The sequence below is a fragment of the Carassius carassius genome, chromosome 11 (assembly GCF_963082965.1).
Source record: "Carassius carassius chromosome 11, fCarCar2.1, whole genome shotgun sequence".
In the NCBI taxonomy this organism is placed as follows: Eukaryota; Metazoa; Chordata; class Actinopteri; order Cypriniformes; family Cyprinidae; genus Carassius; species Carassius carassius.
This window is the reverse complement of record NC_081765.1, coordinates 16683726-16707420: the sequence shown is the minus strand read 5'-3', so window position 1 is coordinate 16707420 and position 23695 is coordinate 16683726. Positions and strand designations below refer to the sequence as shown.

The window sequence follows — 23695 nt, the reverse complement described above, 5'->3', positions numbered from 1 at the left end:
TTTTAGAAGCTCTTTGTAAAGCTCCATTCAAGCCAATACAAGATATCTCAGATAGACATCTGACACTTAAAACTGTCCTGTTACTGGCAATCACCTCACTAAAGAGAGTTGGAGATCTTCAGGCCCTTACGGTGGCCCCTACTTATCTAGACTTTGCCCCTGGTATGGCCAAAGCATTCTTATACCCTCGAGCGGGTTATGTTCCGAAGGTTCCCTCTGTTACATCACAACCTATCGTCCTGCAGGCCTTCTGTCCTCCTCCCTTTCGGGAGCCAGACCAGGAAAAGCTAAATTGTATGTGTACAGTGCGAGCACTGGACGCATACGTCCACAGAGCTGCCCTGTGGAGAAAATCCGACCAATTGCTTGTTTGCCACGGTCCTCCTAAAAAGGGTTCTCCTGCCTCCAAGCAGACCCTAAGTCATTGGATAGTCGAGGCTATCAACATCTCCTATGAGTCCTCTGGTCTTCCCCTTCCTTTGGAAGCCAAGGCTCACTCTACTCGGGGTATGGCGGCCTCTAAGGCCTTCTCAGCAGGTGTGTCCCTCTTGGACATCTGCAACGTTGCGGGGTGGTCCACGCCCTCTACATTCGTCAGATTTTACGACCTTGACATGCGAGCCACTCCGGGCTCTTCTGTTCTCTCGCCTTAGCTATGCTCTTCGGATACACACTAGGCAGGGACTTGGAAGTCTGGCAGCGTGGGCACATCGTTCCCCAAAGCGCTTGACTCAGCTCGAGTTCCTGAACAGGAACGTCTCAAGGTTACGTATGTAACCCTGGTTCCTTGAAGGAACGAGACGCTGCGTCGCATAGCCATACTCCCGGCACCCCTGCCAGCGCTTGCTTCCCTATTCGAAGCTGAAGCCAGCTGCACGGCATGTGCTTGTATAGCTTCCTGGTCGCTACGTCACCCCGCCCGTGACATCACGCCCTTCCGATGGACAGATTGCACACGATATTCAGAGTCGGTCTCGTCAGGGACGTTCCCCAAAGAGCTTGACGCAGCGTCTCGTTCCTTCAAGGAACCAGGGTTACATAAGTAACCTTGAGACGTTTCTCTTTAACAATGTTTTTTTTTTTTTTTTTTTTGTGGTTTCAATAAACTTGCTGACAAACTTCTATGGATTCTATGGAATTATTTCCCCCAAGGAATTAAAAAGGTCAATTTGGAGAAAAAAAGTCAGCAACCTTGAGATATTAGCGAACTGTGAGATAGATCAGTCGTGACATAAATAGTCAAAATGAATTTTTTTTTCTTCTCTATTTATTTATTTTTTTAATTCTGTGGTGGAAATAAGCTTCCATATACTTAAAATCATTTACTGCTTAATATAGTGTTTTCCTCATATTTGTAAGAGCACACTTGTCTGCGGTGAGTGGTAAGGATTATGGCACCAAAGAAGAACATCTACTTTTGGCAAGTTCCAGTAAACAGTGGACTTGAACCATTCTTATTTGTTGTCAATATGACATTGGACTCAAGAAACACCATGTTAATTACAATCAATTACAATCCAATTACAATCAGATAAGATAGTAAGATTTTTCAAATTCAGTTTCAGCATTTATGTTCAAAATAGGAAAAATATGAATTCTATCTTGAGATCCAATGAGAATCACCCAGCTGCATAAGCTCCCCTTTCTGCAACTCATGAGATCCATGAGTGTTAATGAAGAGGGAGGGACTATCGTTAATTAGCTGAAATCTGTAGAATACAAAAGACCAAAGGGAATTATTTCCACATTGTGTTTAGCTGTTAAACAATGGCTGGAAGTTGGTGTTTGGTTCAGATTTTGTTGGTTTGTGCTTTCTGTCATGCTGTTCCACACTGGAGTAAATCGCTTCAGGATGTTCAATCTCTGATGACCCAGCAGTTTCCGCTTCAGAAGCCAGTTCAACAACCAAGTAACCAGCAGGTTCCTCAGCAGTTTCCGCTTCAGAAGCCGGTTCAACAACCTAAACCTCAGTTTCTGCTTCAGAAGCCGGTTCAACAACCAAGTAACCAGCAGGTTCCTCAGCAGTTTCCACTTCAACAACCAACTGACCAGCAGTTTCTGCTTCAGAAGCCAGTTCAACAACCAACTAGCCAGCAGTTTCCGCTTCAGAAGCCAGTTCAACAACCAACTAGCCAGCAGTTTCCGCTTCAGAAGCCAGTTCAACAACCAACTAGCCAGCAGTTTCCGCTTCAGAAGCCAGTTCAACAACCAACTAACCAGCAGTTTCCTCACCAGTTTCCACTTCAGAAGCCGGTTCAACAACCTAAACCACAGTTTCCGCTTCAGAAGCCAGCAGTGCAGGCAGATCCCCTTGATAAATGTGCTGTAGCTGATTCTGAGCAGATCCAATGTGGTCTACCTGGGATCAGTGGTGCTGAGTGTGAAGCTATCAACTGCTGCTTTAAAGCACAGCAGTGTTTCTATGGGAGGGCGGGTAAGTGTTCTCAATCTTATTCTGTTCGTGTTAAACTGATTCTCTGCATTAACCTGCTCTTGTACCTTGTTCTAGTAACTGTCCAGTGTATTAGAGATGGTCAGTTTGTAGTAGTGGTGTCTAGAGATGTTACTCTGCCTCGACTGAGTCTGGATTCGGTTCATCTACTGGGTGGAAACGACCCACCTTGTGCTCCTGTGGGGTCCACACCTTCCTTTGCCATATACCAGTTCCCTGTGACCGCATGTGGCACGAGTGTGATGGTGAGCAGCTGCTACTGGTTTTATTCTGCATTTGCTTATGATGGACTGGATTCTGCCACTGTTTCTGTTCACAGGAGGACGGCGGATATGTGGTGTATGAAAACCGAATGACCTCGTCCTATGAAGTGGGGATTGGACCATATGGTTCCATCACAAGGGACAGTCATTTTGAGTAGGTGATCTATGACTTGGTGTGAACATTAGTCCCTGATAAATGCTACAAGCTCGCTGTGTTGTCCAGGTTCCTCTTCCAGTGTAGATACTCTGAAACATCTGTGGAAGCTCTGGTTGTTGAGGTCAACTCTGTTCTTCCACCTCTACCAGTAGCTGCTCCTGGGCCTCTCTGGGTGGAGCTCAGACTAGCCAATGGCCAATGTGTCACCAAAGGCTGTGCTGAAGGTAAGGTCTTGTCCTGTGTCTGCCTAAAGCCTTTCAAACTTGAGGCAGGTTAAACCCCAGTGTTCCTCAGGGGATGAGGCCTACACGTCCTACTACAGTGACGCTGATTATCCCATCACAAAAGTCCTGCGAGAGCCTGTGTATGTTGAGGTGCACATTATGGAGAGGACTGACCCCAACATTGTCCTGATGCTGGGACGTTGTTGGACTACTTCAACCCCCAGTCCACTCAGTCTCCCCCAGTGGGACCTTCTGATCGATGGGTGAGTGTACAGCTGATCTTTATCCCGTTAGTCTGCTGGGAAACCCTTTCTAACCTTCTCTTTTGTCTTCAGATGCCCTTACCAGGACGACCGTTATCTGACCACACTGGTTCCAGTGACTGGATCATCTGGTCTTCAGTTCCCAACCCACTACAAGCGCTTTGTTGTGAAGATGTTTACATTTGTAGACCCAGCCTCACTGGCTGCTCTGCAGGAAACCGTATGCCCCTCCCCCCTTTACTTGAACATTTGTATTTACTACTTGTGGGTTCTATGACTTGAGCCTCTTTCTTCCCTGTCAGATATTCATCCATTGCAGTACAGAGGTGTGCCATCCCTCATCTGGCTCTTGTGAGCAAAGCTGCACCAGGAAACGTGAGTTCTCGCTTTCTCTTGACGAGAGGAACTGAGCACTTTAGAAGTGTTCTCACTTCTAACCCTTCTCTTTCAGGAAGAGATACTCGTATCAAGGCTGTCTCTGGGGAGCAGACTGTGGTTTCTAGTGGAGCGGTTACTCTGGTCATGTAAACTTTGCAGAACCCCGAGGTATCTTGTCTATTGGTATTGTTCTGCAGAATCTGGTATTAAATGCTCGTCTTGGCAGGTTGGGGATGGTGGCAAGTAAAATGATTCCTTAGCATGATTCCTTAGCATGTTTAGCTGAGTGGAAAACCTCCTGGTAGAGCCAATCCTTCTTACAAGAAACCAATTCCAATACATATTTCAATAAATTTGAGGCATTGATTTCTTTGTGTGTAAAAGGATAACCTGCACCCTGGGGCGTAATATTTTGGGCTATACTGAAGGCAGTGTTGGAAAATCTGAATTGTTTCCGCTTTGGTCAGATATGAGCAATCATTAAGGGCTTGTCTGAGTCAGGACAGGATGTCTAGTCCACGTAGGTTTATGCTTCAGACTGTTGGGCAAGATACCCTGATGTCCCCTGCAGCTCAGTTGGGACTGCTCCACATGCAGCCATTTTTCAGTGGTGGATCAAGATGTCCCCTTGGAATTATAAGGTTCTATCTGCATTCCGAGTAGTTGAGATAATGAGCTTCAAAGTTTTAGTGTTCCATTCGATTGTTTGGAATTTTTTTTTTTTTTTTTTTTTTTTTTTAAATAAAGTCCTATAATGTACACAACATTAAAAATATCACATAAATTAAATACTTGGAGACCGAATAGGAATGTGAATAACTCAATTTTGACAAGTGTCATAGAACCTTATAATTCCAAGGGGACGAAATATATATATACAAAATATTTCACCTCTTTGTCATACGCTCAGCAGGATTATGATGTGCAGTGGCTTTTGCGCTCTCAGCCTGTGGATGAGACTTCATTTCCTTCAGAAAGGAGTCGTTATGGATGTGACGGATGCGTCCCTTATGGGTTGGGGCCATCACATCATGACCAGTTTGTGGAGTCTTCAAGGAAAACAATTAGTGTGTATTAAATGCTGCATCCTGTTGCACAAATGGTAAGTACAAACCCACTGTTATTCATACACTGAGTTCTCGTGAGGACTATTCCTCTTTATATAAAGCGATGATGAGGGCAGGGCCAGCACTAAGTGGGAACTAAACATTGGCCAACCAACGTTGCTTAACAAAAAAAAGGCAATGATCGGTATTCTTTCTTAATTTTAATGACTGATAGTGGAAGTGATAGAAAAGTGTTTTTTTTTTTTTTTTTTTTTTTTTTTTTTTTCTGACGTAACGTATGGATTCACTATAGGAGTCCTTCAATAACCCCTTGTAGCTGTTTGATGCACATTTTATGGATGTGCGCACTTTTATTTAATGTTTTGGAAATTGTCTGAAATGGCCTGTAAACCTGCGTCTATGGTCGGGAGAAGCCTAGTCAGAAAATGAATGTGTGTAAATTAATATAATAATATATTAAGATATAAGAAATATATAAATAGACAAAGGTCTGTCTAATCTCACTCATTCAGCTTGAGACAGTCAGAATGCACTCAATGCTAAATGCCACACACAGACGCGATGTAAATAAGATATTATATGTGCAGTTTGGAGAGCTTCACAGATTACAACAGAACATTGTGAGATTGCAATAAATTGAAGTGAGTGACCGCTTGTTAGTGATTATATGGAAGCGCTGTTGCTCGCTTTCTAGGATATGATCAATTCAGAATTTGAATGAAAGTTTTGATTTACGTGCTGCTAACAGGATCAACGGCCACATACAGTACCCTGTACATGCAGCGAAGTTTCAAGAGTGACAAATATCCCACATGCCTCTTATAAATGCGGGAATCACTTTCGAAATAGCTTGTTTGCAATCAGGGTTAGTTTATCCTACTGTATAACGTTATAGGGCAGGTTCAGTTGAAAAATCACTCTTTTATAACATGAGGATCACATCCAACATATGTTGTGATTTTCGGTTTATACATTTTTCTTGTAATAGTGTCTAAACCAGAACCGTACGGATTTTCCTCCATCTCATCCATTCTGCTTTTCACTTCCTGCCCTCCCATCTGAATTTGGAAATACAGTAATTTTAGCTGCCAATAAAATGTATTTTGTCTACATGACTGTTCAGACTTACCATGTGTCCAAATCTTTCTGTTCATTTACTATCAAACACAATTATCCAGTGAGTGACAAACACACTGGGTTATAAATCTTCAGACCTGTGAGCTTCAGTTTAGTCACATGGGATGCAGTCAAATCAATTACAGCATGTGTTTGTTCTCTCTGACATGGCACGAATAGGTGTGACCTTGCAGAGATACCCTCGGTTCTTTGCCTCTCTGTATGGATCAGTAATCAGAAATTTCCCCCTAACAGTGTGTAAAAACTGGGGTAAACCGCTCTCTTTGGTTGACACCAAAGACCACCTAGTGGCAAGAGTCTTTTCTTGGGTTATCAGTGCAGAAGAAATTATTTTTCAAGTCCTCTTTTTCCCAGACTAAGATTCTGATTGTTTTGCACACTAGACTGCACCCAATATGGGTTAAAAAAAATCCTTTCTGTGCTCACTCAGAGGGACAAATACTGAGCATGTTCTGCAGACTGAAGGGAGGGTGAAACCTTTCATTAGTACTTTCAGGTACCGTTTAACTTTGTGCAGGACATCCTGACCTCAGATTTCCTTTCACTGACAAAGTAATTTCCCTCTTGAGGTGCAGTAAAAAATCACAGCACTAACTATTCACACTGAATTCACATGTGACATCCAGCATGATATAATGACTATTCAGCTTTAACTCACCTAAGAGAGATTTTCTCTGCTGCAACTGTGAGCCATGTGTGTTCAGCATCTAAAATATGATTGTTGTATCTGATAAAAGGTATAATAGAACATAACTATATGTTGATAGTTGATGTGAGATGTCAACAGATACTGTAGAATTGTGATTTTTCAAAGACACTGAAATCACTCTTGCAATCTCAGTTAAACATGGTCTTTGTATCAGCTTTGTTAAAAGGAAAGGGCAAGATACCTTACACCATTTTTAGAAATGGGAGGCAAATCAGCTTTGCATTAAAAGGTTTCAGAGTGTCTGTGTTAGAACAGAATGACAGAGTTACCACAACTAAGACCAGACAACAGCTAATGTGCAGGTACATCAGAAAATCTGATGGGTTTTTTTGTGAAGCTTACTAATGCATTTTTCATAATGGAGCTTAAAATTCTCACTGCAGAGTAAGTAAAAAAATAATTCCAATTTGTAAAGTGTACTTCTTCCTTTCAGAAAGTCTCTGTCTGGCTATTTCTAAAGCTCTGTGAGATAAGCACTCGGTGCTTCAACTGCAGCCCAGAAATGTAATGTTTTTTTTTGGGGCTAAAACATTCACCATTCCAAAATTGGACACTGTGTTAGACACACCAAAAAAATAAAATAAAATCTTATTAATTTTTGAGCAATAAAAGCAACACTTTCTGTTTTGCTTTTGAAGCTTTAAAACCCTTTGTGTTTGTTTAGGTGCCAGTGTAAGCAACTGTCTTTTTTGAGTAAGCTTTCTGTTTCTGTAGTAAAATCTTTGAGGGTTGTAGTGGGACATATTCTTGTGCCCCTCTTAAGGCATCATTTTTCTCTCCCCACATATATACATGAACTAAAGGCGAGGTCAGACGGTCAAAAAATGTCCATTGTCATTTGTATATGAAGCTCTGATTACACACAGGCTACTAGCCTATATTTTTTGCATTAATGATTCACATTAAAATAAATGTTGCCATAATTATAGTCATTCACTTTTAAACAAAAATATTACAAATATAGGTGCAGTTATTTTAATCTAATGATGTTTACAACAGAATTTGTAACTTCACAAGTTTTTTTTTTTTTTTTAAGTTGCAAGCTTTTAAAAAACATTTATTCAGTATATCCCTTCTGACTGTTTAAAATGAGATGAGAAAAGAGGAGAATGAGTCAGAGGGAAAACACTGTGCTGCAGGTCTCATATTGTAAACACAAAGTGATTATTTAATGACTCTGGGCTTGTTTAATCCAAGTACAGTTATGTGTTCAGGTACATCTTGCTATTTAAGGTTTAACTGCCTATAAATATCTTGAAGATCATTTTAGGGGATTATTAAATATAGATTTTAAAAAAGAGAGGCAAACTTGGTACTGCATGTTGAATATTTTTTGCATGGTGCCTTACTTAAAATATGCCTAGCTAAAAATGATAAATTCACTGCAGTGCTGCGGTAAGATACGTTTCTGTAGTATGATTCTGTATGATAAAACCTCAGTTGTTTGCAGTGGAACAACAGATGGAGACTCTATTAGACAGCTGTCATTTACTTCCAACAATATCAAAGCCTGCTGCTGTGATGTTTACACCCATGTAACATTGTCCTGGGCTCTGTAATGGAAGGGGCGGGGTATGGGGATTGGTGCCCAGTATGTATGCCTTTATATGAGTTGTGTTCAGATCCATAAAAATGTTGTTTCAAGCCCCATGAATTCAAGCCACAACCCTGTCCTTATAGTCCTTTGAAAAATACTAAATCTAAGCAAACAATTCCCCTGCTCATCTATTAAACCTGTAACTGCAGCACAACATAGTGATGCATTTTCTCTGTCCCTCTGGCTGCTCTGATGTGACATCAATGTGGCTTATTATATCCCTGTGCGAATGTCCTCCTGTTGTTATCTCTCAAAACTCAAACAACAACAGAACTCTATATTTTTCAGAACATCTCTCACTTTAGGAAGGTTTGGAACTTGGGCTCTCATGTTGTTTTAACTTCTTTACTGTACACCATATTTACCTTTTACTGGCACTGCAGGGACGTCTGCAGAACGCTGTCTCAATCAGAGTGTGTTTACATGTAAGCTCTTGAGCCTGAAAAAGGGCCGCGTGGATTTTCCCTCTAGCATTACCTCCAAATATACTTCATAAATTGACTCTCAGTATGAGACCTTGAGAACGATTTGCTGTTTCATTGCATAATGGTACCTGTCGACCCAGAGAAACATACTGTTGAAATGTTTGGTTCACTTCTGCTGAGAATACTTTGTAAGCCTGCTATAGTGATGCATATTATAAGGATATGTCAGAACATGAAAGACATTGACTGTTCTCATGACTTTATTTCCATTTTTTAAGCATTTAATGAACTAACTGGGCAAAATCTCAGTGAATTTTTTTTTTTTTGCAAATTCTTGAAGCAATAGACTTTTTTTTTTTGTTAAATATTTCTTATCATTATTATTACTAACCTTCACATATTAATATACATTATTAACCTATTAATAATTCAGAAGATCAAATCAGTGTTAATATCTGACTACATTGAATGTCTTTAAAAAGTGAAATCTCCTCATAAAACACGAGGATATACAATATATTTCTTTTTATTCTTAATTATAGCCATTGAGATGCTCCTGATCAAAACATTTATGCACGTAAGGGGGCTTTTCATCCATTCAAATGGGCTCCCAGGTGGTAGTTCATGCTGAAAAACAGATGACCTTTTTCTGTTCGCCTTTATTTCCTTCATATTTGCTGACACAAAACTATTTAATGCTGTAAGTGCTGACCATTGGGATGTTCCTTGCTTGGAGTCTGTTATCTGATTATATGGGTCAGCAAATTTCCATATAAACATACCTCTAGATACTAGGAAAACTGCTCTTAGAGATTCCCAGGTGGATTGTCTGAAATGGTTTGCTGTAGAAAGGGAATCAACATGAGCATACATGGAGGGAAAAAATATCATTTAAAATACATGTCCATTGTGTTCTGTGTGTTGAAACGGTGTCTCTTTATCTGGATTCTGTATTTGGAGCTGCTGCCATTCGCTGCTTTAGTGACAAATGAGGACATCTCTCTACATGAAATCTGAGCAGAATTAGGGCTACAGCGTGAGAGTCACGCTTGATAAACTCCGCTAAGAGGTGGTCATTTTAAAGCCTTGACACTCGGTGGACCATCACTGATTAAAGAGTGATTGACTGTCACTCACAGGCTCATCACATGCTTGCATGGAGCTCTCGTGTGAATTAAAATCCCTCTGCCTTGATGATACAGTAGGGTCTTATTTAATAATGCAATAATGTCAATGCTTAATGTGCAGTAACAATGAAAACACTTTTGCTAATATTCACTGAGTTATTATGTGCCTCAAAAGCTGGTTCGACAGAAAGACTCAGATACATCAACTCTTTGTAAAGCCTTACTCCATTAGGTGCAATGACAGATACACAGTCTGCAGATCATAATCAATTGATGATGGTGATGATGATGATTAGTATAATGTGCTATACACATACACTATAATGCTCAAAGGTTTGGGTCAGTAAGACTTTATTTTCTTGTTAAACTCATTTATTCAGCAAGGAATGCTTTAAATTGACCAAAAGTGACAGTGAAGTCATTTATAATGTTTAAAAAAAAACTCTATTTCAAATTGCTATTCTTCTACTATTCATCAGTGAATCCTAAAAAAAACACACAAAAAAAAAACAAAAAAAAAAAAACAATCAGTTTCCATAAAAATATTATGCAGTTCTACTGTTTCCAACATTTATGATAATAAAAATGCATATTAGAATGATTTCTGAAGGATCATGTAACACTGAGGAGTAGAGTAATGACCCCTGAAAATTCAGCTGTTTTTCACATGAATAAATTACTAAATAAATTTACTAATAAGTAAATTACTAATAAATTAAATTTTGAAATTGTAAAAACAGACATTTTAAATTGTAATATTGCCAAATATTACTGTTTTTACTTTATTTTTAATAAAATAAATGCAAGCTTTGGCGGGCATATAGTAGACTTTTAAAAATATACCAACCACAAACTAACTAAGGTTTATATAATTAATTATATAATTAACAAAAAAAAATATAAAATTAGTAATTATAGGCTATTGCATATATTATCACTCAGAAAACTCCATCCATAAACAGCATGTATAAGCAATACAAACTGTGATTGATTGCTTTAAATAACAATCAAACTGCTCTTCCTGTCTAAGTGGGTCTAAAGTTCTGGTTATGTGAGACCACACAGCTGCAGACAACACTTTTATAAAGCTATGCCGTTATAGTCTTGAAAATCAGAGAAAGAGCTGTTGCATACAGATCATTTTAACTCTTGTAATTTGTCTACTGCAGAAACACTTTGCAGTAAGCCAGCTGGAAATTACACCACATGAGGCAAATGAAAGTTCCTTTAGGTAATTATTCTTTTAATTCTGCCATCAATTTTTAGATTCAGTCTAGACTCTAGACTCTAGAGTCTTCAAATCTTCAAATTTAAATTGCATATGTAGAATGTATAAAATAATTGGTTATCTGGTTCATATGAAACTGTTGCTTTGCTTGTGCTATTATATGAAAAATGTCATTTCTATTCACCAGCTTTGGCAATGACAATTTTCTAATGTGGGGGAAATTAATTTATCCTCACCATTTTTCTCTCCAGGCAGTAGAACAAATGATAGCATATGCATCATACCACTGAGCCATTTTCTACCAGTCTCTCTCTTAATCCATTTATTGTGTCCTGTGGATGTTCTGATCACTGCACACCTGCATTTATGGGCGATTCAATCTGAAACACAATCCCTAATTTGTGGCTTGTAACAAGCCACAAACAAGCCGCTTGTTTTGGGCCTATATTTATTTTCAGTGATTTATAACAACCTGAAAGCTCACATTTATTGAGCTTTCACCATCTGACACATTATTAGATATCAGTGATATGAGAGAATGAAACTAGAATTGCTACTCAGGAGATTGTTTACCTGGGACACAAATATGCAGTTTAGTGGTTTTCATACCTCACAACTGACGAGTTTTTGTATGGAATCATTTGATTGATTTTCCATCACATTGGTTGGCAATGGCTTCACAGTTCTGTTTGCTGTAATATACTTTACATGTACTTTATACAAAATGTTTTGTGTCAGTGACTTCTTCATGAATACCTAACATAAATGCTGTTGCACACACTTCTGTGCTTTCTGACCATGTGTTTAAAGTCAGTATGGAATGAAAATGTACCCCCTTTTTTTCTGAATGCATATCTTATTGTAAATGAGCCATCATTGCATATGTTCCAACAAATCTAAACACTGCTGAGCATGGGTTGAGCCAAATTCATCAAAAGCAGATTACTACCAAACTATCCGCATCTTCCCTTGATCTACATTCAGAGATAATTACCTGCTGTGGTTGTTCACTCCTTAGTGGCCACTGACTCATGTTAAATTAGATAAAGATATTCTTCAGGAGAGAGAACAGTAATCATTGTGATCACTGACAGTTTTATTGTGGGGTGCTATTGTTGGTCTCAAAGGACAGATCATGATAAAGCTAAATGTGCTCTTCAGCTGCTTCATAGCAGGTGTGCAAATTATTTTTCATATTATTATTTTTTCTTCCATTAAACAATATCCATTTCAACACATCCACAGTTCAGCAACATTTCATATATATATATATATATGACTGACTGAGAGACTACAGTATTTCCTGTTCACCAAATTATATTTGGTGTTTAAATTATTTACTCAGTGTTAGCCCCCAGAGGGAATAATTACAGAGTTTTATTGGATTGTCATTGAGAAGGGATAAGGCAGATAATGAGGAACAAAAGGCCAAAATTGTCCTTCAAGCTACAGTATTTATTTAATAACCAGAAGTGTGTAAAATTGAGGCATCTTCAAATACAACATTTTTTTCAAATACAAAAAGAAATGCTGATCACCTTGGCAACTTAGGAGTTCAAATGTTAGACAATTTTAGAGAAGGTACATTTTCTGAATTTGCAAAAATGGGACCATTCACTGTTTGTTCTTCTGAAATGTAAAACAAAAATGATAGCATAATTTATGAGCATAATGCATTTGGATTTTTAATTGCTTTTATAATGATGAAAAAAATGTTAGCAAATGGCAAAGGATTCAATAATCTGAAGCTGTCAACCATAAAAACAAAACAATGTGCCCAGTCAAGTGCAATGAAAACTTTTCAAATAGCTTTACAAGAATGTGAAGTTACATTTTATGACATGTTCAAATCTGCTCCAGCAGCCTAGTCTGTGGCAAAACAGTCACATATTGTGTGCTATATAATGTCAGTCACAGCTTCCTATTACACACTGCATAGACCTCGAACCAGATGAATACAGTCTCAGTGTGAGATATGTAAATAGCTTACTATAAATAAAGTCATGGCTGCACACTATTGTAACGAACTCCTGGGGGGTAAAACCTAAGAAGTCATATGTACAGAACTGGTTTGACAAACATTCAATGTTTCACTGTAAATAATTTGAACATAAATCTCACATGACAGTTTGTTTGGAATAGCTCCAATCGAACAGTGCGTTGAGAATCAAGTGACTTCCACATTTTATCATGCTATAGTTAATGCTGTGAACATCTTTACACACATACATTGTTATGGAGCTTTATTTAACCCAAAATTTTCTTCCTCAATTTAAAAAAAGATTGTGTATATCACAGACTATTTGGCAAAACATGTGGGGATAGTTCACCCAAAAATGAAAATCTAATGTATATCTGCTTACCCCCAGGACATCCAAGATGAAGGTGATTCCAAGATTCTTCAGTAGAACACAAATGAAGATTTTTAACTCAAACCATTGCAGTCTGTCAGTCATATAATGTAAGTGTATGGGAATCACGGCTTTGAGAGTCAAAAACAGATACACAAACAAAACCCAATTAAACCCTGCGACTCGTGACGATACATTGATGTGTGAAGTCACAAAACGATCAGTCTGTGCAAGAAACTGAACAGTATTTATATTGTTTTTTACCTCTAAACAACAGCAGGCGCGTCTTCTTCTTCTTCTTCTTGCTTTACGGCTGATCGCAGACTTATATGTGCTTTACCGCCACCTATCTCTCAAATGTACTATTGACACTCCTAATTGAGGTTGTAGATAGAGTGTCAATGCTCCATTTGATAGATAGGTGGCGGTAATTCACTTACATTACATGACTGACAGACTGCAATGGTTTCAGTTTAAAAAGTCTCAATTTGTGTTCTACTGAAGAAACAAAGTCACCTATATCTTAGATGCCCTGAGGGTAAGCAGATAAACATCAAACTTTCATTTTTGGGTGAACTATCCCTTTAATGAGGCATAAAGCAGATGTAGTGAGTGCAAATTATCCTCTCTTTGAAGGGAAAGACATGGATTTGGCTGTTTCAATCAAATTGAATGGTTAGACTGAATCCATAGGTTGTCATTTGCAGGATATGCTACACAGTAAAGGTACCATAAAAGAGATCTTTCAGATGCAAATAAAGTGGCATCTGTCCTCTACTGGCAGTCCTGACAAATCAGAGTGAAGCACAGCAGTATTTGTCAAACATGCCACGACTGTGGGACACACCACATACAATGTCTGGACTTGTTTTCTAGATTTTCTTACAGTTTGGCTTGCTGTTCACAAAAATGTTTCATAAAAAAAAAAATATATATATATATATATATATATATATATATATATATATATATATATATATATATATATATATATACTGTAGGTTAGAGCCAACATATTCAAAACATACATTTGCTTATATCAGATAGAATGAAAATACATTAGAAATGTCAAGAATCCTAAGACATGGCATTCGTCTCATTTGTCTCTCTTTAGTTTGTTAAATACACTTACAATTCCATGACGAAACACAGACTGGGAGTATCCAAAACACATTAGATTTCCCAAGCTGGACATTGAGCAGAATGTCATTGTGATAAATTTGTTGGGATCAGCCATTTTGAAGTAGATGAAAGCAACTGCTATAGTCCATAGGCTGCTAGGAAGGAATATGGCCGTTTGTACCATGCCTGTTACTGTGACCCGCATATGGCTCTTCTGCTTGGGCAGGGAAAAAGATTCACTGCACTGTCCAATCTTTTTCAAATGCTCACACAGATAAACAAAGATTTTGCCCCAAGAGAATAATAATGTGAAGAGTGAACAGGCGCAATATAGCAAATATGTGAAATTAGATACTTTAAATAAATCCTGGTCAGCTGGTGATGTTTTATTCAGTTCAAGTGAGGTGAAATTGTTTGGGACAGACCCAACCAAAAAATACACTGCTGTTCCAATAGACAAAGAAATAAGAAGCACTATTTGATTCAGAACAAGGCTGACATATAATATGGCGTTAATATTCCTCTTAATCCAGATAAAAATGGGATGTTGCTGAGGAACAATTGAAATGTAGTAGAAAATGCTGATCCAGGCATTGCATGAGAAGTTGGCACAGAAAAACTGATAAATCAAAGCTCTGGTTAGTGGTTCAAGCCAGAAAGGTGAATCGAAAAGAAGCATAATAATGGTCAGCGCAGTCACCAGTTGTTGAAATGTTGTATTAAATAACACAACAATTAACAAGATGCGCAGTGGATTGCGAAGCATCACTCCAGCGACTGGTCTCAGTAGGCAAAAAAAGAAGATGATGTTGAAAAAGGTTGCTGTGAGGCAAATGGGACTGGAGAGCAAAGCATATAGCCATGGCTCCATCTTCACTGTCGCCTTGAATCAGTTGTGTCTGTGCTGACAATCCTGCAAATGCCCTGCTCTTCCTGATACAGCCAGGCTTTTATTACAACCAATAAATGATATAAGGTCAAAGTAAAATAGGCTAGTAAATTAAATGTCCCCATTCCTAAAACATTCTTATAAAGTATTGCATACTGTAAATTTATAGATTTAAAGAGTTTTATATTTAAGACTCCACTCTTACATTAATAGTTCACATTAAAATAGAAATTTGATGAAAATGTACTCACCCTCAGGCCATCTAAGATGTAGATGAGTTTGTTTCTTAATCGGAACATATTTGGAAAAATGTGGTAACATCACTTGCTCAACCTGAATGGGTCCCTACAGGATAAAACCATGACAATAATCTACAAGTAAGCCACATGACTCCAGTTCATCAACTAACATCTTGTAAAGTGAAAAGCTGTGTGTTTGTAATGAACAAATCCATCACTAGACATAGGGATTTTTTCATAGGGAAGTCTAAGTATAACCTATTAGGTTAGTATACTTATGATTTCTGCCAGGCTGGCAACAATAAAACATTAGACTTTATTAAACTTTAGACTGAATAAAGGAACCCTAGCCATATTCTACAGACATGAGAACATTATCTTTCTGGTGCGCAAAAAGTAACCACCCAAATCACTCTAGCAACTCTATAGTAAAATCCTGTAAGCCAAGCCACCCACAACACAGCAGCAGAGTGGGGAGTTTTGATCAAGTAAGCACTTATTTTTTTTTTCAGAAAGCGTAAATGACAGTGTTCATCACTGTAATACATCAAGACAGTGTTCATCATTGTTACTCATTGTTCAGTTTTGCATATGCATGATGCATCTGTTCTCCTGTGTCAAAATGCTTAATTAACTATTAACCAAGGTAATGCAAAACTTTGTCAAATTTGCATTGGTCACGATAGGGCATACTGTATTATGGTTTGAATGAATCTTCATACAGTATGTAAAAGACAATCGCATTGGGTTAAATAAACATGCACAAAGATCATTCAAATTACTCATGGAAAAAAATGGTAAATCTTTGATAAACTATTTAATTTATTCTGTGAAAAAAGGAGTGTGACGAGTGGGGCGGGGCCGAGGGACATGGGAGCGAGGCCGGTGGAGTGATTGGAGATGAGCTACACCTGTTCGACCCGCCGGTCTCGAGGCCCACGGAGGAGATGGAAGGATATAAAACTGGAGCGACGACAGTGAAGGACGAGAGAGGACCAGGCCTGGGCTTTTAGTTGTGTTTTGGTTTTTATTTGCGCGCACCAGTCGTCCGTGAGGGGCTGGTGCGCTGTTTTGTGTTTATTTTCCTTTATTAAAATGTTGTTTGATTGTCCGCCGGTTCCCGCCTCCTTCTTCCCGATGACTAGGAAGTCTTTTATCATTACAGTGGTGCCGAAACCCGGGAGAAGGAGGGACGCGCTGCTGAAGATCCCTCGCCGCTGTGGTGAATCCGCGGTGCCAACGAGCAGGCGAGGAGTGTGCCGCCATGGACGCTCGAGGCGGTGGGCTGGAGCGAGTTGCCGGGGACGGGCGAGCTCGCTACCGGCCGCCCACGATAGGGAGGGGCGGCTGCCGTCCGTGAGGGAGCGGAGGAGTCTGCGCCGTTCGCCAGGTGGCCGGAGCCTGCTGCCATCCGCCGGAACGGGGAGGAGCAGGGAACGGGGGACTCCTGCCGGCTGCCCAAAACCGGAGGAGGAGTGTCGTGCCGTCCGCCGAGGGCCGTCCAGTGCCACCGCCAGGCACTGCGGAGGAGATCACCCAGCTGGTGGAGGGCCGAGCAGCAGTGCGTCTGGGAACCGGATTTTTTTTTTCTCCTCTCTCCCCTCTCTCGTCTCTGTCGCTCCTCCTTCCATCTCCTTTTCTCTCGCCTCGCCTGTCCTACCCCCAGGTTCCCGCAGGTCCCCGTGAGCGGTCCCCCCCGGAGGAGGGGGGGGGGGAGTAGAGCGCAGTCTCGGGAGTACCCCCCGGCCTGCGAGGGGCGATGGGGGTATGTGACGAGTGGGGCGGGGCCGAGGGACATGGGAGCGAGGCCGGTGGAGTGATTGGAGATGAGCTACACCTGTTCGACCCGCCGGTCTCGAGGCCCACGGAGGAGATGGAAGGATATAAAACTGGAGCGACGACAGTGAAGGACGAGAGAGGACCAAGCCTGGGATTTTAGTTGTGTTTTGGTTTCATTTTATGCGCACCAGTCGTCCGTGAGGGGCTGGTGCGCTGTTTTGTGTTTATTTGAATTATTAAAGTTTCATTTGATTGTCCGCCGGTTCCCGCCTCCTTCTTCCGGATGAATACAAAGGTTTTTATCGTTACAAGGAGAAAAACATTATCTCTCATTATGTGAATAAAGAAAATGAATAGTGAATAAATAAAGCAATTAAAGTAATTATACTGTGACAGCCACTAAATGAAATTGTAGTAATGATTACTTGCTCAAAAATGTAGCACAATAATGAAAAAAAGTGTATTTTTTTATTAAACACATATTTACAATATAGCTGTACATTTACATTCATACAAAACAGCCCCTAAAATAATTAATATCAATAGAGGTACAAAATAGTTTAAAAGAGAAATATATCAAAGGACACTTCAGTTTCCAAAGAGAAAGAGAAAGATCTGTCAGTCCAGTCCTACATAATACAACTATCTTTGTGTAAGCTGAGGAAAAGAACAAAAGATCAACTGAAAAAAAAGTGAATAATACAATGCCACTTATTGTACGAAGATTATCTTGTAAAGAACAGTAAACACTTGTAGTCTTCATTTGATAGACTTTCCAGGAATTGGTTAATTTTCAACAACCACAGTTAAAAATGTATAAGTACACAAACTCTTTGGTAGCACTTTATTTTACAGTGATGTTCTGCATGTACATAACATGTACTACTTATAGTACAATAACTGGGTAATAACTAGCAACTAACCCTGAATCTATCCTGAACCATGTAGTTACCTTACATTACCCAGTACTTTCTTAGGTAAGTGCACATACTGTAAAATAAAGAGCAAGCAAATCTTTTGTTCAGAGTCAATACTGATTTTGTGCTACAGGCAAATATTAAAGCACTACCTGCTACAGTTACAACCTACTCAGAATTGTCTGTGAAGATTCTTAGTTATCTAGATCACTGAAGGATGTCTAGTGTTTTCCTTGTTATTTAGATACTGTGAACTGATGAGGGAGATTCAGTGGCATTTACGATTTTAGACAGGGACGACAAAGACTCCTGATATGATCATCTGTCTCGGGTGATCTGATCTCTGCTCTCGAAGGTGATTGGTTTTCAAAGGGAATGGTCTCTGATTTCTTGTGGAATGCTCAATGTATTTTCGTCAAACTTCACTTCTGCATCACTGCATGTTAATGTTGGTCCTCCAGAAACAGATGATAATAGCAGATGTAAAGGGGCTCAGCTTGTCTCAGGGGGAGGAGGATAGCCTACTACACCAGTTTCACTCCAGTTCACATCTGTGTTTGTGATTCACCCTGCTTGTGTAACACAGCAAGGTTAAACACCGGAGAAAACTCATACTGTGAAAAAAATAGACACATACTGTATCTACGTAACTAAAACAACTTTGTCTCAAGTCAATCTAAACTCACACTACTCGGTAAGATTTTTTTTTTTAAAGAAGTCTTCTATGCTTACCAAGGCTGCATTTTTTGGAACAAAAATACAGCAAAAACAGTAATATTGTGAAACGTGATTACAATTTATAATAACTGTTTTAATATATTTTAATAAATGTCATTTATTTCCATTATTTTCTGCTCAAACACATTTATTATTCATATCAATGTTGAAAACAGTTGTGCTGCTTAACATGTTTGCGGAAACTGTGATACTTTTTTTAGGATTAGTTGAAAAATAAGAGATTAAAAAACAGCACTTATTTGAAATAAAAATATTAACATAACTCTTTACTGTCAATTTTGATCAACTTAATGCATCCTTATGGAATAAAAGCATTACTTAAAAAAATACTTTTGCTAAAAGTTGTTCTAAGGGCAGAAAGGAAAATGATTGGTTGAAACATTCAACCAATGAAATTGGATCATTATTGATTGACCTAGAATTTGTTCATTATCAATATGGCAGATATAACACATCATAACATAGACAGATAATCTTACATTAGAAAGCATCATGTTCAACTTTACAATATTTCTGCAAATGTTTTCAATTAAGTCACTTTACTGTCTGAGTCTGGTCTCCGTTAGCAGCTTCTTCATGAAACTAAAATAATTTCCTAAGGGCAATTTAAAATAGTCCTGCATGTTTACACATGGACAAATTTCATTCTTGGCTACGAGGCAGATTATCATAAAATTATAAACCATGTTTGGACAGGCTACTGTCCTCGACCTGAAATATTATACTATTTAAATAGTTTCCCTGGACTTTCTCACATAATTTTTCCACTGTTAGTTTCTTGCAACCTACAATATTTCACAGGCTTAAAATATGTGTGTTTTCTTTGATCTGTTTTGTTAACAGTATGATTAACACTTCAGAATCTGCATCTGCATTCATGCACTAAGGATAATGCTCTCCATTTCAGTTTCTATCCAGAGGGCATATTACTGAATTAATACAAACACCTCCTAACACACCACTCATATCCCATAAATAACCTAATGCTGATTAATCCAACACTTGGAGCAAACTACAAGCTACTACTTACACGGATGAGAAGATTCCACTGCTCCAAAAGTGAGGAAATCTCAAACTAACCATCCTTACTGGATAGAAAGGGCCTCACAACACGTTTGCTGAAGGAGACATGGGAGGAACTGATAGCTGAACTGAAGCTACAGAATTGTCCATCAGATGTAGTACTCTTGCATGCTGTCTCTCATGGAGTTGTGAAGGTGAAACTCTGCCCTGTAAGCAGCTTCAAGGCTACGTTGGTGTTCCTTTTCTTGGAGTCTTGCAGTTCTTTGAGCTTGTCGATGCAGGTAAAGGAAACGAGTCATCACTGCCATCACACAGAGGGTACCGAAGACCACAGCTGTCACAACACCTGCGAATCAGAATGGACACTCAACTTAAAAAGTGTTTTGAATTGGAAATGTGGCCGTTCACACAGAATGCGTTCTTGCATTTATAAAAGGCACAATGGAACAAACCAAAATTTGGTCAAAGCATGCAAAAAATTAAATAGTGAATGCAACATTCCCACAGTCTCACACATTCTACAAACTCTCTCTTTCTACTTTAATGGAAAATTTATGCTGCCAACAAATAAATAATGGTCAACAGTCCCTTGTGACAGTTCCAATGGAGATTTTATTACAATAAGTTACTGCACACAACAAATTACCAATACAAAGTCATTACCCATTTCGGAAATAAATAAAGCAAAAAGGAAAAATGAACATAAACAATATGTTTGATAGTGAAAGCTCATTTCATACTTCAGTGACTTTTACAAATGAAACAATGAAGCAGACTGAGGTGGTAAAACAAACCTCCGATTACAGCTGAATCAGGCTGGCTGTTGTCTTCGCGATGCTCGTTATCTTTTCCCACCTCCTCTCCATGATCTATAGAAAGGTGGCACATACATCACACTGAAATACAACACAGTTTACACTGTAAAGAGATGTGTTGGTAAGATGCAGTTTTACATTTTAAGGGTCCAACCCTCTTGTTTTTTACTGTGCCGATTTTACTTCATTTTCATTTAATTATTTCTTCTTTGAAAAATATCTGAAACATTCGATGGTGAAAAGTTATTTTTATGTCTATATCTATTAAATTTAGTTACATGGTAGATTAGTGCTATGGTTGCTTGGCAACTCTATGTAAACTGTTTTTTAAAATTCTGCACAGATCTCATTTCTCTCACAAAGAATATCATGCATCAGGCATGTCCTGTTTATTTTATGTTATTATTATTATTATTATTATTATTATTATGTAGTATAAACCAATTTGCAGAAAATTAGCATAAATGCTCAGTAAAAATTTTTTTAAGAAATCATTGAAAAGATAAATAATGTCAGATATAATAAAATAAATCTAACATCACATTTATTTGATATGAAATGAGACTTGGACCATGCTCACTGCAACTATTTCTTAAGAGTTCGCTTTATAAATTACATCTATTTTTCTCATAACTAACCCAGCCACAGGATGTCTTTATTATGCCTACAATAACTATAAAGCCACATGAGCAATTCAAAACACAAAAAGCACACCAGATGTGTGCAATAAATGTGTCATTTCATTAAAGCAGACTTGTGACCCACTGTTTACCTCGGTGAATTATGAGGCAACTGGGATATGTTTCCAACCTAAGATATATTGTGATGCCTATTCCTTTTAAATTGTTATTTAAATTATGGATATGATATGTCTGACAACATTCAATAGCGAAAATATTCCTGAAATTGTACACCAGTTAAATGCTATGCAAAAGCTTTAAATTCTCATCTTAACAGATTAATGACTTTTGTATTCATTTCCAAGAACTACCTAAACGAGATACAGAGGTTGAAAGGTCAGCTAATGCTCCGCAATTTGATTCCAGTAAATGTCCTCGTATGCTGACTAGAGAGCTCCCTTGGTTCAATAATGCTGCCTTCAGTGGAGCAACATGATTGTACTGGACAGATGAGAAGCAGCCAATGAAGCCTTTGGACCCAGCATGAGCTACCTCTTCCTCCAATACATCACTTCCTGTTTGGAAAAGGAAAATAATAAATGGATATATGCCCGAGATCGTTTCTGTCACACACATTAACAGTAATTACTCATCAAAAACATTGCTTCCAGCTATTATGATTATTACAATTATAGACAGGCAAGAACTATTTTCAAATCCCTGACTATTTCAGACACAGGAACAATCCTGCTGATTCACCATTAATACATGTGCTTCGTGACTGCTAGACACTCTGAGCGAGTGAAAAAAGATAAAAAGTTTCAAACAGTCAGCTTTCATTTCATTGTTGAATCACCCTTGACTAATGTCAGGAAAGGGGAAATATCAGGCTCATCAAGCAATATGGCAATTTCTGAAAAGTCATGGTGTTATGTAGGGGGAGGACTTCACACGAGTAAAGAGCAAAATAACATAAACATGAGTATGAATGCAGACATTTTTCAATCCACATTGCAGCTAATGTGATAAATGCCTTCTTTGCCTCTTGTCGACCTACCAAAGGATTCAGTTAGTGTCTTTTTAAATAGGATCAATTAGTTGTATTACCTGTGACTTTTCCCAAGGTCAGTGACTTCATAGAGTTAAATGAGGCATCATATGAAAGGGTGTACTTCTTATTTTCATGGTCAACCTAAGAAAAATCAAGAGCAATTGAATGAATACAGGAGAAATCACCCATTATGTGATGCACTTTCTATTTATTCAAGAACTGCATTATAGGTGAATCAAAAAGCAATGTACTATAGAACTTTTATAAACAGACTCTTTCAGAACTATCAGTACATCTTTGCGTATTGTTTTAAAGTTTCAAACAAATGCAGTATTTAAAGAGTAACTAAACCCTAAACCAACTTTTTTTAGTTAATGATCTGTAAGAATGGGCTTTATTAGTGCTGTTCATTGATTCGAGTAACTTTTTTGACATTTGAGTATAAAGTGTTTTAATTCTACACTATATGGTGTAAAAACGTCTGAGTGCTGCCCTCTTCAGGTTGAACGGTGGCTACTGCAGTTGATTTTTCCTATTGGATGTTGCGGGGGCAAGTGACGTAAGCGGTGGCAGGTGACGTAAGCAGTTTCCAGCTCACCACGCCCCTCTGTACGAGCTACCACGCCCTTGGCAGTATAAAACCATCTTGTTCCGTCAAAATGACTGTGAGTCAGGAGTTGGAATTGTGAGTATTGAAAACGACCAGGATAGACTATTATAGCATCTATTTAGCATAGCATTTATATAGTTATTTAGATTATTTTGTTTATTAATTAGCATAGTTGTTAGTGTAACGTTAGTATTGTTAGAAGCATAGTAATTTGGGAGCATAGTATTGCATCAGTAAGGATAGCTTCAAGTTGGCGTAGATATATCTGTATTTAGTACAGTGGTCAGGATGGTACATAGGTGTAGTGTTGCTGGTTGCGACAGCACTGCTGGACTGCATAGTTTTCCAGCAGACACAAATTAGGCACCAGTGGTTGCATGCATTTGGCCTGGAAGACCGCGAGTTCCAGCCTAGATCTGCAGTGTGCAAACTGCATTTTACACGGGATTGCTTCTCCAACGCAATGGAGGTGGAAAGGGGCTTCTCCACACAGCTCACGCTGAAAAGCGACGCG

The 23695-nt window shown here is 38.7% G+C and overlaps 3 protein-coding genes across 13 annotated transcripts in view; 1 reads left to right on the top strand and 2 right to left on the bottom strand.

Moving 5' to 3' along the window:
- The first annotated feature begins 1736 nt into the window (after positions 1–1736).
- The window catches only part of LOC132152888 (zona pellucida sperm-binding protein 4-like), a 240818-nt gene continuing 218859 nt past the window's right edge, over positions 1737–23695 (top strand). Inside the window, exons 1-10 of one of the 11 annotated variants that reach the window (XM_059561838.1) lie at positions 1738–1920; positions 1972–2013; positions 2236–2434; positions 2510–2697; positions 2772–2869; positions 2939–3096; positions 3167–3359; positions 3432–3579; positions 3662–3734; positions 3811–3905. In XM_059561838.1, coding sequence (XP_059417821.1) covers positions 1768–1920; positions 1972–2013; positions 2236–2434; positions 2510–2697; positions 2772–2869; positions 2939–3096; positions 3167–3359; positions 3432–3579; positions 3662–3734; positions 3811–3887 — 1329 coding nt within the window. In that variant the 5' untranslated portion in view covers positions 1738–1767 and the 3' untranslated portion in view covers positions 3888–3905. Of the gene's footprint in view, positions 2435–2509; positions 2698–2771; positions 2870–2938; positions 3097–3166; positions 3360–3431; positions 3580–3661; positions 3735–3810; positions 3906–23695 lie in introns of all 11 variants that reach the window. The other 10 variants (XM_059561836.1, XM_059561833.1, XM_059561831.1 and 7 more) reach the window with 10 other exon arrangements.
- On the bottom strand, positions 14449–15416 carry LOC132152896 (taste receptor type 2 member 60-like). Its single transcript, XM_059561865.1, has one exon. It carries the CDS (start codon positions 15369–15371, stop codon positions 14475–14477), a length of 897 nt encoding a protein of 298 aa, XP_059417848.1. The 5' UTR covers positions 15372–15416; the 3' UTR covers positions 14449–14474.
- Positions 19031–23695, bottom strand: part of LOC132152884 (contactin-associated protein-like 5) — a 73139-nt gene continuing 68474 nt past the window's right edge. The window contains exons 21-24 of the mRNA XM_059561824.1: positions 22628–22712; positions 21892–22095; positions 20880–20954; positions 19031–20431 (exon numbers count right to left, since the gene is read on the bottom strand). Coding sequence (XP_059417807.1) covers positions 20235–20431; positions 20880–20954; positions 21892–22095; positions 22628–22712 — 561 coding nt within the window. The 3' untranslated portion in view covers positions 19031–20234. The remainder of the gene's footprint in view (positions 20432–20879; positions 20955–21891; positions 22096–22627; positions 22713–23695) is intronic.

Excerpts from the sequence above, each read along its gene's own strand:
- LOC132152896 (XM_059561865.1), bottom strand. The coding sequence starts at position 15,371 with ATGGAGCCATGGCTATATGCTTTGCTCTCCAGTCCCATTTGCCTCACA.